Genomic DNA, 17,306 nt, shown 5'->3' with positions numbered 1-17,306 from the left:
AACTATTTCATTCATCCCATTACAAATAGAAAATATGTCTTTGAATGTTATGCAGATTGTCATACAGAAAATGTGAGCTATCTGATGTGCTGCAGATCATGCCCCAGCTTTTATGTAGGAAAAACTAATTGCAAATTAAAAACGAGAATATTGCACCATTTGTCATCTATTAGACAGAAGGGTGATCGCAATGCTTTATATCAGCAGATTTCTAAGTTTCCAGATCACATTTTTTCATTAATGGTTTTGCATATTGTACAAATGGGTAGAAGGGGGGGGGTGACTTACTTAATAACACTGAGTATGCAGAGTTAAGATGTATTATACAACTGGCAGCTGATAGCCCTCCTGGGTTAAACAATTCTGTTCCTTTAAAACTGGCCTTAAAGAAAAGGCAGGTCAAGCATAAAAAGTGATTGGTTGATTTTTTAAATGAATGAAATTTTATAGATATCTAAAGCAGTTTTATTGAATGTGAAGTTTGTCTGATGAAGGGTTTTCACCCGAAAGTGCTAACATTTTTTAAAATAAAGAATTTCAGCCAGTTTGAACTTTGCTGTCTTGTTTTGGTGCTGTTTTTACAAGTATTGTCTGAGAGGAGTCCTTAAGGGAAGTGAGAGGCTTGTGTTTTGCTCTACAAATCTTAGAGGGGGTAATAAAGAAACTGCAATGTGTGAGGGTATCAACCTTTGCTTAACATCAGGTATGGTGCAGTTGTATTCTAAGGAGATTTATGGATGAGATTGTTTGGATCTGTGCAATGAGCAAATGGTATATAGGGAAAACACACAGGGCTGTATAAGTCAGAATGCGATACAGTTTTCAGATTTAAATAGCAACAATGTATTCATCCCAGTTGCTGCACATGCCTGTCAGTGCCACCTAAGTCTAATGGCAGACTTAAATTTTGTGTTTTGAAATGTCCTTATGTATCTGGTGGAGGGGGTAGGAGTACATCTTTGAATTGGTACAAGCTAAACTCATCCCAAATTTGATATATTGATTTCTAAAAGTTTAAACGACGAAGTATTGTGATTGACATCATATAGTTTAAACAATACAAAGTCTTACATTCAGATTTATTAATATATATTCTTTTTCAGCAGAAGATTTTGATTGGTTTATTTTTATTGGTTATGGTAATCAGTTAATTTCATGCAGTTTAGACAGTACAAAGTCTTACATTCGGATATATTAATATCTATCATTTTTCAGCTGCAATTTTTTTGATTGGTTTATTTTTTACTCTGGAGAGTTCTTTTCCCTCCCTCTTAAGTAGATCAGTTCATTTCAGATAAATTTCTGAATGCTTTTTATTTTATTTTGTTTATGAATATGACAGCTCATATAATAATATAGTGCATTTATTTATAGCTTAGTTTTTTAATCAGCATCCTTTCAGTGCATTTAGTAGGGAATCTGTTTTTTTTCACACTGTATGACACTGTTTCTATTTTACAGAAAATTGAGCAAGCTCTTATTAAGATTTAAATTGGTTTAATTAATGATTAATATGAAAGATCTTAACTGAAATCCACAAGAGCATAGAATCCACCAGTATTGTAGAACTTCGACAAGGTACAAGGTTTGATTCTGACCTCTGTTTAATAGCTAAGCTTGTAGTATTCAGCAGACTGATAGTGTAATGCATAATTTATATTGGTTGGGGGTTGGTGTAATAGTTAAGGTGTTTATCTCATAGCATACATCTCAACTGTACAGATTTTGGCAGAATGTACAGATTTATGTCTTATATTTTTGGTCTATTCCTCATAAAATTTATCATTTTCTGGCAAATCACTGAAATGATCTGAGGATTAAAGTCAATAAACAATGACATACATTTGAGTTTCAAACTTCAAATCCTTCAGAAAATGTATTTTAAAACAAATCCTGTTACTCTAGCAACTTTCTAAGTTTATAAGATCAATATTTAAAATCTGTCCCTATTTTTGGGCTTTTGTCCCCCACATTTTATCAGGCTTTGTCCAGATTTCTTGCACTAAGAGGTTGAGAGGTATGCCTCACAGACTAGAGGTACAGGGTTTGATCATCTCCAAGGAGAATTAAGTAGGCTTAAAATAACCCACAAGGGTAGCTAGCCTAGTGTTTACCAATGAACCTTTGAACAAAGCTCTGTGGTTTAAGCTGCTGGCTCTATTTCTCTGATACACTTTGTCAATTATTATTTCAAATCACTAGGATATAAAATGGGTAAATCATTGTCTTAAGGAATGTTGTTAGTGTGCATGTGGGCAGATTGGAACAGATGACACGAGGGAACATTACTAGTTATTATCAAAGATCTATCTTGCTGGATAGCGCCTTATTGCTGCTGGTGCCTTAGCTTTCCATGCTTGCAGTTTTTATGGTAACATCTTTCTCTCTCTCTCTCTCTCTCTCTCTCTCTTTCTTTCTTTCTTCCCCCACACACATACTCTCTCTCTGTCCATCTGTACTTCTACCTCTGCCTGTATTGCTACATTCAAAAGGACAGCCAGTCATATGATCTCCTTACTATGATTCTTGAGAAAGCATTCAGTTGTTGTTGTCTTTCGGCTTATCCCGGTTAGGGGTCACCACAGTGGAGCTCCGGTCCGCTAATGATTGGCAGTAGATTTTCACGAACGCTGAGGTGCAGCTCAACGTCCAATCTTCAATGAAGGCACGCCCATTTACGCATGTCTTTTGAACGCCCACCCAACGCACATTCAGTAAAGGAGGAATAAAAGCCAAGGTACTATTTAGAGCCTAAGTGGGAAGGTCAGTAATTTCAGATCCCATGTTAATTGTCTGAGAACAGACATCTAGGGTAACCAACTTCCCTTTTGCTACTGAAGATTCTTAACATCAGTTGCTATTTCACCTACCAGTTGAGGAGCCAAAACAGCCAATTTATGTGCTGCTTCCTCTTCTATTAACCCTGGTGAGGCAGTGAGGTGTTGGGAAGAATAGGGCGACTTGACAGGATATCATTCTTTGGACTAAGGAAGAGAATCCTAACACTAGAATATGGAAGGTGAATAGTTTTGCTCAATACAGCAGGCCTTGACTCTTTGTCATCAATGCCTGCCAATGTGGAACATCAGATGTCAGGTCTATACCTTTTAATTTTTAATGTTACGAGTAGAGGATTTTTCATGTTTCTTTTTTCTGTTTTGGAGAAATTCCCATCTGCAAATGTTTGGTTTAAGATCCAATTGAAATAAGCAGTAAAAAAACAAAGAAAGAAAAAAAGAAAACAGAAGAAGTAAGAGGTAAAACAATTAATACTTAATGCTGTTGTGGCTACATTTTCTAAATAATTATGTTTGGAACAATATTCACAATTATGTGAGTCATGATTCTCTTCTAAACAGAAAATATACTCTTCATGAATATCTTTTAGAAGAATCTCATGCCACAATGAAACCTTTCGGGATATTGCCTATGGTTTCATTAATCAAACCACAAACCCATAAAATATTAGTCTCTACATAATATTAGAATAAGATTGAGAAGTGGACTTCGTAATGAGGCACATTACCTCACTCAATGACTTAGGAGGATAAAGGAACTGAACAAAGCAATGCAGTATACTGTCTTATATACCTGGACAATCTGTAATGGATGTGACTTGAGTCTGTACTCACATGCCCCTAAGGATAGCTGACTACTAATAAAGGTTGCAACATGGGAGTGACATTCTCTTGCGGTTAATATCCTTACATCTTACCCTACATATTTCTAAATTATGTGTTATGACCACTATAGTGAGGATCAGTGTTCCATTAAACATTTAAAATAAATGGTACTTATGTATTATCGCAACCACATTGCAAATGTGTCTGAATTCTTGAAGTTATGGCCCAACAACTCTATCTGGCCTTCTAGGGGTTGGGAAAGCTACCAAACAGCTTTTTATTACATTGGCTGAACACCCAGGAGCAGTAGTAAGCCCCAATATCCTCTTCCAGCCTGACGTCCTTCAACAGATGCTTTCATTTTAAAGGTCGTGGACCCAGCTGTGCAAACAGAACACAGCAAGACAATGTAAGATGGAGTACTTACCCTGAATACCAATGCCAGGACAACCTGAGGATATGTAAACACTGTGAAAAATAAGTAGGTATGAAATGATTGCAAGTGTGTTTCTTTCTGCTTTTCTGCAATCTGGAACCACAGAACACATACATTGACATCCAATAAATGTACACCTTTCACCCGATGACATTTTGTAGCTATTCCCTTCCCCGGTAATGTCTTACAGGTTGATGGTTCTGAAACCATGCAAAAAGGGGTGAAAAGACAGTGTAAACAAACGAGAACGTTTTAACAGTATGGCTTGCTGTCACTTAAGAGAGATACGAAAGGATACCACTTCTGGGGGGCAAGATACCATGTGAGGGATGTAAAGAGAAAGCTCACAAACTGCTGTTTTTTCTCAAATGATTCTCACAACAACCCACTAGTTTTGGGTCACATGGCGCGCAGCTCGTCTCAACTACGAATAACAGAACTGTAAAATGTTGCATCCAGCGACCTTATCAGTTCATATTCAGGAAAGTAAGAACAGTGACTCGTTTGCCCTTGATTTCCACAATTATGACCAATTTGGAACCTGGTTGCGAGGGATTTGCAATGTGCTTGCGATAATATGTAAGTACCAAATAAATGTATATACTCACTGTACAGCATGACAGTGACAGCTGTCATTTTTTCAGTCCTAAAAGCAAATTGTATTTATTTATTGATTGATTGTTTTGCACATCAAAAGGAGATTTGTATTTGTTATACAAAATCAAGTTGGACTAGGTATCATACCTCTAAACCTCTTAGCACATGAATTCTGGACAAAGACAAAAATAATGAGAGGACAAAGGGTCAAAAATCAAAGACAGATGTTAACACTTCTCTTGTAAGCTTAGAAAGTTGCCAGAATAACAGGTTTTGCATTAGTATGCATTATCCAAATGAAAAGAAGTCTGAAATTCATCTTTAATTAGAAACTTCAATCCTCAGTGATCTGCCAGAAAAACACAGATTTTATGAGGAACAGATCAAAAATATGAGTCAAAATATCTAGTCACTCTACAAAATTCTGAACAGTTGAGAGGTATGCTAGGCATATAGGCCATATTTTTTGTTTTTTTCTATCTTTCTTTGCTCTTTTATAAGAAAGTATTAATTGGGGGTATCTGACAGGGTATAGTCCATTTTAATGGATGTCTGCTGAGAAAGGCTGAAAATATCTTAACATTTATGAATATTTTCAAGATGTTCACTGCTGATTATGAGGAACAGCAGCAGGAATAAGACTGTAGATCTGGCTGGCATTGTAACATTGTAACATTGTAGCAGTACGTTAATAGGAAATGAGCATGGTGAAAGGTTCTACCAATGCATTGTTGAACAGATATGTATTTTGTGGGAATGCATGGACTATTAATACTAGCAAAACTTTTCTTTCTGACCAGAGTGGAGTAAACTATGTAACTGGAGTATAAGTCAGACATGATGGATCATGGGATAGCATGCAATTCTCCCTTACAACAAACATAGTCATTAGAAGTCTGAGCATAGAGTCTGAGAAGTTACAGTTGTGCTGACATACAGAAATACATAATAAGAGCATTTACTCATTGCTTGCAAAATGAATAAATATTATTGATATTTCTTTTCAGACTTGTAGCCTAAGGATACATTCTATTGGCGTGTTAGAAAAATATGTATTAGTAATATGCATCGAGGTTTAAAAGGGTTAATACATTTATTCTGTTCACACTGCATGAATCTGTACAGCTATTCGAAACTTAACAAGAAGCATTTGATTTGAAGGTATACATATACGCGACTACCACAGGGATATTGTGAAAGTCCAACAATATTCTCAACAAGAAATGGCAAGCAACTTGGCGGGATTCACCCCACCAAGAGGCAGTCAGATTTTACTTTATTTGATGACATCTTGCTGGCAGCCCCCATCCAGCAAGATTGTAGAGAAGATAACATAGCGCTATTACGATTCTTAGCCGCTGAAGGACATAAGGTAAATAAAAGTAAACTGCAGCTTTGGAAAAAACAAGTCAAATACCTGGGATATGTAATATCCAAGGAAGGTAGAACATTAGAGGAGGACAGAAAAGTAGCAATTTTGCAAGCACCAAAACCCACTACCAAGAAGGAAATGATGTCCTTCCTGGGTACAACTAATTTTTGCCGGAGCTGGATTCCAAACTATGCTTTGGAATCTGCACCACTAACAGACCTTATATATAAGAAGCCTATGGCAGCACAGGATTTATTACAATGGACACCAGAAGCAGAATCTGCTTTCTGCAAACTGAAGCAGTTAATAGCATCCTCATTAGTTCTAGGATTACCAAACTACCATAAACGTTTTTTCCAAACTGTAGATTATAAGCAAGGTTATATGACATCAGTGTTAACACAACAGCATGGGGATAAGCAACGCTCCATTGCTTACTATTCATCACAACTAGACCCAGTGGCACGGTCCTTACCCCACTGTGTACAAGCAGTAGTTGCAGCTGCAATGGCAGTACAGGCTTCGGCCTCAGTAGTCTTATTCCACCCTCTCACTTTGAGAGTGCCTCATGCAGTTGCGATTATTCTACTACAAGAAAAGGTGGCATATCTTTCCCCTGCTAGGCATCTTTCCTGTATGACTATACTGTTGAGCCAACCTCACATGACAATTGAGCGATGCATGACTTTGAACCTTTCTACTCTGCTCCCGACCCCTGCAGATGGCACACCGCACCGCTGCCTGCAGGTAATTGAGCAAAAGACACTACCTAGAAAAGATCTCATGGATGTCTCCTTGTATGATGCCGAGGTGACATACTATGTGGATGGCTCATGCAAAAGGGGTCCTGCAGGACAGAACCTAGTAGGATATGCAGTAGTTTCTGACACTGAGATTATAGAAGCAAAATCTTTACCACACAACTTATCTGCACAGACAGCAGAATTGATTGCCTTGACACGGGCATGTATCTTAGCAAAGGGTAAATGTGTAAACATTTTTACTGACAGCCAGTTTGCTTTTTCTACTGTACATGTTTTTGCGCAACAGTGGAAAAACCAAGGAATGATAACATCTACTGGCAAACCTATAAATCATGCACAGTTTATTTTAGATCTTTTAGAATCTATTCAGTTACCTCAGAAAGTAGCCATTTGTAAATGCACAGCTCACAACAAGCAACAAGATAGGATTTCAAAAGGTAATGCAAGAGCTGATACAGCTGTAAAATAAGCCGCTTCTGAAGTATTTCTTTTAAATGAGGAACTACAACCCTCTGAGATTTTAGACTTAGAAATGTTAAAAACAATGCAGACACTCACTACGCAAGCTGAAAAACAAAGATGGGTAAAATGAGGAGCAATTCTCCAAAAGGGGCTGTACATCTCTAAAGAAGGGAAACCGATACTACCATCTAATTTGTTTAGATATGCAGCTTTGTTGAGCCATGGGAAGTGCCATATCTCAACAGAGGGGATAGTACAGCTGGTGAACCAGGTGTTCACAACGTACGGATTTACAAACTACTCTAAAAAATTTTGTTTGGCGTGTCAAATTTGCAACAAACATCATGCACAAGGGGCATTAAAGCCCAAGCAAGGGAGTTTCCCAACACCACCATATCCGTTTCACACTATCTGTATGGATTTCATAGAACTGAACAAATGTGAAAATAAGAAGTATTGTCTTGTCATTGTAGATATGTTTTCCAGATGGGTGGAAGCCTTTCCAACCAAAAATCCAGATGCAGCCACGGTGGCAAAAGTACTTGTCAAAGAAATCATCCCTAGATTCGGCATTCCGGAAAGGATCTACAGTGACAATGGTACACACTTTGTAAACCCAACCATACAGCAGTTAAGTAAGCATTTTGGTATTTCTTTAAAAAATCATTGTGCATACCATCCACAATCTGCAGGGCTAGTTGAAAGGCATAATGGTATATTAAAAAACAAATTGAGAAAGTTAATAGCTGAGACAGGAAAGAATTGGTTGTATTGTTTGCCCCTGGTGCTGTTGAGCATGAGAACTGTTCCGACTGCAAAAGGATTAATTCCTTTTGAAAAACTGTTTGGAAGGGCTTATTATACACCCCAATGGAAACTTCTCATGTCCTCAGACCAGGAAGCTAATTTTACACTAGCTGAATATATGAAGAAAGTTATGAATTCTAAACATCTGTTGCAGTCAAATTCTGTTTCAGATAGCAAGCAAACCGAGACATCAGAGGTGGCAGCGACACCCGGGGACTAGGTGTGGATAAAAGTTGTAAAGAAGAAGAATTGGTCATCACCAAGGTGGGAAGGTCCATACCAGGTGCTTCTTTCAACACCCACTGCAGTCAAGATAGCAGAGCAAGCTTCATGGATCCACCTGACGCACTGAAAACTAGTTAAAAACTTTGAACTGGACAAAAATCTTACCTCTCCATCGGGGCCCTCAGCACAAAGTCTGGCTACAAAGGGGGGTCAGATCAATAGGACTGATCCGTCTCAACCCCAGTGAAGAATCCATCAGTGCTGAAGGCCCTATTAGGGCAGAGAGTAAGATCACATGTCAAAAGCAAAAATGATGGATTCCAGAAAAATCCAAATACACCTACTTGGAAGAGTCGGAGAAAACAGGAATGCAGAACAACCGTTTCCTCAGAAGTATTGCATAATCATCCTGTTGACTGTACTAGTGACAATAATCTTTTTGTTGTAGCCATTCCTTTTCCCAGCCACACAAACTGAACTGAATAAGCGTGGAGAGTTGCACGTAGAGTGGCACCCAAACTTCAACACTTACCAGGCAATCAAATATGTGTATGCTGAGACCTTCAATGTTTCGAATTGCTGGATTTGCACAGCTTTGCCAACAGTATACGGGGGGTTATTGTTAACTTCAGTCCCCCTAGGAGCCAACAAGACCTGGGAAAACTTAGTCTATAATACATCAGATGTCACATCACAAGATAAAGTAGCATTGCACTTGTCTGTTCGACAGAAGGGGACTGTGTGTTTTTACAAAAATGATACAGTTCAGGTGGGTTGGAGCAATTGCAATGTGACTATTCCCTATAGATGCTACAATAAAACTGTTAACAAAGGTTCATATTGCAACACAAGCTATGATTCATTTTTTGAACTGATGCATAGGACAACTGATGAAGTAAAACATAATGCTGACCTCTATAAACAACTGATTATAGTTGACAAAAAAATGTTTCATCCAGAGCCAGGGCATAGTAATGTTACTACCAAAGTAGAAGATTGCGACTTTGTATGTGGTAGGAAAGCATATAAGTGGTTACCTGAGAATTGGCCTGGCAGTTGTTATTTGGGGTACCTGGTTCCAGCCATACGACACACAGCAGTTTTACCTCAGGGGAAAATTCAGTATGTTCGATGAGAAATCAAGAAGCCTGTCAACCCAGTGGGGAAAATCAATGCGGGCTGGAAAAACCATCATGCTGTGAGCCTAGGGAAAAATGGACTGTCACATATGGACTTGGGTGATACCATCATCTCATGGACAGGTGTACTGCCAGCATATGGAGCAACAAAATCAATCTGGGAACTGAGAAAACTGTCTAAACTTCTCGAAATAATGAACAATGCAAACTTTTCCACTCTAGAATTGGTGACTGATGAACTGACTGCCATGAGAACTGTAGTACTTCAAAACCGCATGGCTCTTGACTTCACCCTAGCGGTGAGAGGAGGTACTTGCGATTTAATCCAGGAGGAGTGCTGTTCATATATTCCTGACCACAAACACGAGATAGACAATCACCTTGAGGTAATTCAGCAGGTGTCGGCTATGACCAAGCCAGGACCAAATCCATGGACGGACTTTTTTCCAGAGATTGTTTGGGAGGTGGGGCAGTATCTTAATGAACATCCTGATTGCCATCTGTGTAGGAATGATCCTGCTGGTGGTATGTGTGTGCTGCTGCATCCCCTGCATGAAAAGACTGATTAAAGACTTTATAGACATGTCAGTTTCAGAAACCTTATACCAAGGTGCTGAACTTGAAGAATTGTTGAAAAATTGAAAATGCTTTCATAAGTTTAAACTGAATGACTCTCTTAACTGCAAATCCTGAGTAGGAAGAGGTTAGGGGAAGAAAAAAAAATGCTTATGCTTATTTTGAAAGTAGAATAAAAGTATTAAAAGGGGGAAATGTTAGAAAAATATGTATTAGTAATATGCATCGAGGTTTAAAAGGGTTAATACATTTATTCTGTTCACACTGCATGAATCTGCATAGCTATTAGAAACTTAACAAGAAGCATTTGATTCCTGCTAAGGTCATGAAAATAACAAGAAGTAATTCATTTCCACTAGTGTCATGAGACTTAACAAAGAGTTATTGATTTTCTGCTTATGCCATGAGAAAGTACACAGCTGCTAGAAGCTTTGATAAGAACACAATGGATGCTTGAAAGTATAAACCGTAGTCAGCATTACTTGTACCTAAGCTAGAAATGTACCTTGAATCTAGGCAAAATGTAACACATATATTAGAACTGCACAATTGAAGAACTGAAAGTTTGTGGTGGGCTAAAATAAGCCCCAAGGCCAGGTTGTTTTTCTCAAATGTTTTGTAAATCAGCAGTTATTCTCAACTACTCAGCAATTAGTCTAGTAACATTTTCTGTAGAACAATACAGAAAGCTGTGTCTAACTACGTCAGCAATAGAAGTAACATTTCTGTGTGACATGGAAAGAACTGTATAAAAATGCCATACTAATTATTAATATTCAGACAAACCATTCTGCCAGCATGCTTTGTCTCCTTGCTGCAAGTTAATAAAGGGTGCCTTGCTTGAACCTTACGTGAATTGGTCTTTGAAGTTTTTTCCTTTGACATGGCATATGCACATTTTATGACTTTGTTTGTTTACTGGGGTAGTGGACCGATCCTCTGAGATCATTCTGGATAATGTAGTTATATTACTGAATCCAGATCAGACTGATAGTGTTTCTTCAGAGCACCTCACATTTGCAACATATTTTCATTTACAGATGCTGGCAAATATCCTGTTTACCATCCTATCAAATTACTCATCTTCTCACTGTGCCCATACATTGCCTAACAAAACATTTAGAATAAAATGGTGGGTGAAATATCATTTTCACTTCCACTTTTTACATCTCATACTTCTTTGGACCAAATAGTGTAAACAATCTCACTGCAATCCAGTCCATGTCAAATATAACTTAAAGTCAGCACTAACAAGCACTTTTTGTGTGTTGTATTTTCCATCTGTGCATTTCCTCCATAATATTCTGGTATTAAAAGCTTTTCTTACCTTCCATGTTGCAGTGTTGTGTCTGAAGTAAGCAAACATCCTCATAAACCAATGATATATTTCATTCAGTGTCAGCTGCTTCTCAGGGGACTCCAAGATTGCCTATATATATCACAGGATTATACAAGGAAGTAATGGATCACATGTTTAAAGTAACTGATTTATGGTGATGATACTTTGACTAATGGACACACACCTGATAAATAACTAACACTTTACATATAAAGCTTTTTCCAAGTATCCCTGTCATCATGCAATCATATAAAATAACATATTACTCAAAAATTACATGCATCAAGACAAAATATTTCAAGCAAGACAATTAAGGCCAAAAGTCATACTAGATTAAGAATCATCCCTGTGAGTCAGAAACATTTTCTGTGTTGTGGTAAGCAATTTTGCACAATGAGCAGCCACATGCAGGGTGTGGGCAGTTCAGAGACACACTGACTGGGTGCAGAGAAACCTGACAGAATCAATGGCTTGCATGGAATGCTAAAGGTGGTATACTGAGATGGTGATAAGCAACACTATTAAAATGAGGGCTTACATGATCTAAACGAGGATAAAACAGCATACTGGAGCAATTCAGAGATGTAGATATGCTGCTACTAGAGGCACTAGTTCCAGTGTTAATAGTGCAGTAAAATCCAGGAGGTGCTGGCTGTGAATAATGAAAAAGTTTATGGGGTAGCTACCACACTAGTAAGCCTGTATATACAAGAGTCTGTACCTGCTCCTGGTAGTCATGGTGTTGCACATTGCCACCCCTCACAACACCTTGTATTTCATCTGAGCCCAGCATCCAATGCTCTCTACTTCACTGACATTTTGGACCATTATAGTGTGGATAGAATCATGATGCAGGATCTAGTTAATCAGTATCACATGGCTCAGTCCTAGACCCTTCCACATTTGTCATAAACTTGCTTAAATTAAACATAGCCATTAGTAGTCTGAGCATATTTGTTGACAACAAATTACTCTTTGATCACCATTTATCAGTTATATTCAGAAGATCTTTCCATCTAGCACAATTTATTCCTAAGAGCATCTCTTTCAGGCCCATTGAAGTCTTAGTTCCTCATTAGTTCCTCTCTATACATCTCTCAGTAGACCTATCATTGAATACAATGCCCTCTTGCACCCTTGTGGCAGGAGAGCGCAGTCATGGACTTATCTGATTCAAGGTTGTTGGACCAGTCCTCAGTGTTGAGTTTTCCATTTGGTTAATTGGTTTAAAAAATGTTTTTCTTAGCTGCTATATAAAGCCAGCATTTGCACAGGTTTGCACTTGTTTTAGCCTAGCTACACAAGATTTGGCGACTAGTCACTGTTCTACTGTGACCTCCAGATCAATATGAGGCATCTGCTGTCTGCTGTATAACTACCTGTTTGCTCTGTTTTTTGCACTTTTTACTTTATTTTTACTGTATTTCTGTATATTTCTGCATTTTAACTGTTATTTCTTGCTTTATTGCATTTTGTTTTAGCTATAGCATAGTCTAGATTCAGTTTTGTTGGATCTAGGTCTTTTTTTTGCTTTATCTAAGCACTAAAATCCAACTATCTTTTGTTGGAGAGGGCCGTCTTTGGCAGGATAGTGTAGTCAAGGACCCGTCTGATTCAAGGTTGTTGGACCAGAGCTCACTGTTGAGTTTTCTAATTGGTTAATTGGTTTTAAAATGGTTTCTCTTAGCTGCTATATAAGCCCCACGTTTGCACGGGTTTGCAATTGTTTTAACTGAGCTACATCAGATTTGGTGACCAGCCACTGTTCTACTGTGACCTCCAGGTCAGTCCGAGGCATCTGCTGCTTTAAATGAAAAATAAACACCTGTTTGCTCTGTTTTGTGTACCTTTTTACTGTTTTTCACTGTATTTCTGTATATTTCTGATTTTAACTGTTTTTACTGCTTTGTTGTACTTTGTTCTTGCTATATAGCATAGTCTAGATTCAGGTTTGCTGGATCTAGGTCTGTTTATTTTATCTGAGAACTACAATCCAACTATCGTTTGTTGGAGAGGGCCCCCTTGCACCCTTGTGGCAGTCAAGTGCAGTCAAGGACCCATCTGATTCAAGGTTGTCGGACCTGAGCTCACTGCTGAGCTTTCCAATTGGTTAATTGGTTTAAAAAAGGTTTCTATTATCTGCTATATAATCCCTGCATTTGTGCAGGTTTACACTTGTTTTAACAAAGCTACACAAGATTTGGTGACCAGCCACTGTTCTTCTGTGACCTCTAGATCAATCTAAGGTATCTGCCGATAGCTTTACCTTAGTCAACTGCTTGTGCTCTATCAGAGGTATCTCATGGTTGTCTCTCATTGCCAGGAGAAACTTACAGAGAATCCTATGTGATATCACACAAGTCCCACCCATTAAGCCCGTCGAACTTTGTACATGACCTCACCCAGTCATTTCTGTCTTCTCCCTCTTACTGACTACACTACTGTACCCTGCACTGTAGATGGACAATTTCCCACCATTTCTTTAGCCAGCCTGGTCAACTTAGGCATCCTGAGACAATGTAGCAATTGTCTCATGTACACAGACAACCAGCTTCTCCTAATTCACACAAATTCAATATGTGAGAGATGCATCTATATTAAGAATCTAGAATCCGGGATCTCTCACTCACCAGTCAGTACACCAGACACAAAGCAGGTTGTCAGCTTACACACCTCATCTCTTCCACCAACCACACCACCAACACCTAAACCTACATATGCAAAGGTCCTCACCAGTAACTAACCTAAAGATCAGAGACTTCCCAAACACAAACACGCTTCACATAATACATCCTCAGTAGACCGCTGTACATATAAGAATCCATGCACCTGTGTTTCACAAAACAAACCCATAAGACATAACATTAAATATAACATCCTAGTCATAGGTGACTCCATTGTGAGACACACAGATGTCCCACTCACCAGGTTGAATAAGGAAAGGGTCACAGGTGCTAGAATCTGCTACATCATGCACGCGATCAAGTCTCTCAACAAAAAGTGCTGCTATTACTCTGTCATAGACCATGTTGGTGTGAACGACTTGAGATGTACCTCACTGGACTATATGAAGAAAGACATGACTGAGCTCTTTGATTATGTGTGCCAGACAGGTACATATCTAGCCTTAAGATGCATATTACCTTCACCTAGGATGATGCCACAATATAAACAAAAATGATTGACTTCAACAATTGGCTTAGTTTCCTGGTGTCATTCTAAGGGGATCCAGTACCTGTCAGCCTGAGATGATATTGTCAATAGATCTCGATGCTTTGCCAGAGATGGTCTTCACCTGTCACCCCTGGGATTTCACTTACTGGCTAAGGCTCTTGCCTCCCCCATAGTGCCTCTTTTAGGCAAGGTCACAAGAACAAAATTCATAATGTAAAAATATCCTTAAAAAACAACCTCAGGGTTATGCTGCTAAATGCTACGAGTCTAAACCTGAAACTGCACTCTCTGGAAGCAGTCCTCACCTTAGAAGATGCTGACATCTGTGCACTCACAGAGACTTGGTTTGAGGCCGGAGAAAGCACCCCGGCCATACCATGTTACAATGCCTTCCACATGTTTAGACCACAAAATGAGAGTGAGAGAACTAAAGGAGGTGGAGCATCATTTCATCAAAGATAAATACATATCCAGATTAAACAGAATTGAACTACTCCAGGTACAAAGGCAAGACCCCTCTCCAAGTTACTGGCAGGTATAGGACCCCCTCCATGATCCAGGATACACACACTACCTACCTGGATTTACATGACTAACTCAAGATACAATCAAACACCTGGTTATGGCAGACTTTAATTACCCATCCATAGATAGTACTAATGTACTTGCCCAAAGGTTCTTGAAATTCTTCAGCTCCAATGACCTGGACCAGTTGGTTGATACCCCACAAGGGGCTCAAACATTTTGGATCTGGTGCTCACCAACATGGGCGACTATTGCACCACCCCAAGTGTGCGGCCCTCCCTGGTGAAATCTGATCATAAGGCAGTCTCATTAGAAGTAATAATTACATCTGACCCACCTACAGCAGAAGCTAGATTAAAAAAAACTTCTCCAAAGCCAATTACAACCTATTACAAGATGGCATTAATATCTTCATAGCTCCTGAACCCCACTGATGGCAAGGACACCTATACCGGGATATACATTAATGCTTTGTATAAACATCTATACAATTGCATTGACTCAGCTGTACAGGACAGGATCAAAATAACATAGATCTTCAAAAAAGAACAAACCTGCCTGGTGGACATCTACCATAAACAGGTTATACAATAGAAGAAATAAATTGTTGTCTTAGAGCAGAAGAAACAGTCTCATAATTGGAAGCACTTCATCCTCTACTTAAATAAGCAAATAAGGCACCTTATAAAGCAATCTAAGGTTAATCATAAGGCATTCTTTAGCTGCAGACATAACCTCAAAGGAAAAAGCCAGATTTGTCCAGAACTTGTTCTTAATGACACCACATTTGCTGAACCTGTGGAAATAGCTAACCTGCTAGCGGATAGATTCAATGAGAACTTCTCTCCCTTGTCCCCATCATATATACCTCAAAGCATCCTTACCACATGTGCTCCACCTGTTATCTCTATGGAGCAGGTCTTATATGCCCTTTCCAAAGCCAATTACACAGCCTGTATGGGACATGATAACATCCCTGGCTGCATTCTTAATGGATTAAAACAGGAATTAGCTACACTGCTGGGCACTCTTTTCAACCATAGCCTAAACACTGGCTATGTCCCTGTGGAATGGAAAACAGCTGCCATCATCCCTTTACATAAAGGGGCTGCATCCACTGACCCTGGAAACTATAGACCCATAAGCCTGACCAGCCTTATCTGCAAGGCCATGAAGAGAATCATCATGGACCTTGTCAACAAAGATATAGGAGACCTCCAAATACTTGACCCAACCCAGTTTGGCTTCATTAAAGGGAGATTGTGCCTACTGAACTTGGTGGACATTTTTGAGATGGTCACCAAAGCCCTGGGCAAGGTATATCTGTGCATGCTGCTTACTTAGACTTAGCTAAGGCCTTTGACACTATTCCCCACTCTGGCATCATTGATAAACTCACTCAGCTGAAGATTAACCTGTATATTGTCAGATGGGTTGCAAACTGGCTCATCGATAGAACACACACAGTCAAAATAGGGGATCTCCACAAGCAGACCCATAAACAGTGGTGTTCTACAGGGTTCAGTGCTAGGGCATCATTATTTGGAATCTACTTCTTAGACGTATAGGAAAAACAAAAGGTCTATGGCTGACAAAGTTTGCAGATGACTGCAAACTAGGAGCGGTCAAAGTCCCCAGGCAATGTCGACATCCTACAAGAAGGTCTGACACAGATCAATGACTGGCGCCAAATTCATGGGCTCAAACTAAATGCAAAAAAATGCATTATTATCTCCTTTGGCAAGGACAACGTCCCTGCAGATTAACACATTAATAACAACACCTTAAGCACTCAATCTTTGGTGAGAGATTTGAGCACACAGGTTGATAGCAACCTCTCCTTTGACCACCATGTCTCTACAGTGGTAAGAAGGACTTCCTACATTACCCATATCATAAGTAAGGGCATTGCTTCCAGAAAAAAAGAGGTCATAACCCCCTGTACTCTTCCCTCATTAGGCCAATAATAGAGTACAGTGCTGCCTTTGGTATGTAACTTACCAGGCACCTACAGCAATTGGAGAGACCTCAAAGGTTTCCTACAAAGAAAATTCAAGGCCTTCAGCAGATGTCATATGTTGACTGACTTAAATCACTGCCTCTATACTCTTTGTCATATAGACTACAGCATTTAAAGCAATATCAGATCCTGCTTTAATGGAAATGCTGCACATCTGTAAGTCAAATGGTATTCGATGCACTCACTCTAGGGACCGTTACCTAGTATGTGACATCAACAGGACTTGCTGGAGAGACAGATTCATTTC

General features: G+C 39.1%; 1 protein-coding gene across 3 annotated transcripts in view; it reads right to left on the bottom strand.

Moving 5' to 3' along the window:
* The window catches only part of FOXP3 (forkhead box P3), a 733,303-nt gene that overhangs the window by 111,228 nt on the left and 604,769 nt on the right, over positions 1 to 17,306 (bottom strand). For all 3 annotated transcript variants that reach the window (XM_044080123.1, XM_044080122.1, XM_044080124.1), the window contains one exon: positions 11,329 to 11,430. In XM_044080123.1, the coding sequence (XP_043936058.1) occupies positions 11,329 to 11,430 (102 nt within the window). The remainder of the gene's footprint in view (positions 1 to 11,328; positions 11,431 to 17,306) is intronic.

Source organism: Protopterus annectens, chromosome 8.part0 (genome assembly GCF_019279795.1).
Source record: "Protopterus annectens isolate FY-2018-M chromosome 8.part0, PAN1.0, whole genome shotgun sequence".
NCBI lineage: Eukaryota > Metazoa > Chordata > Ceratodontiformes > Protopteridae > Protopterus > Protopterus annectens.
The sequence above is the reverse complement of the archived record's forward strand: the minus strand, read 5'-3'. Positions and strand labels throughout refer to the sequence as shown.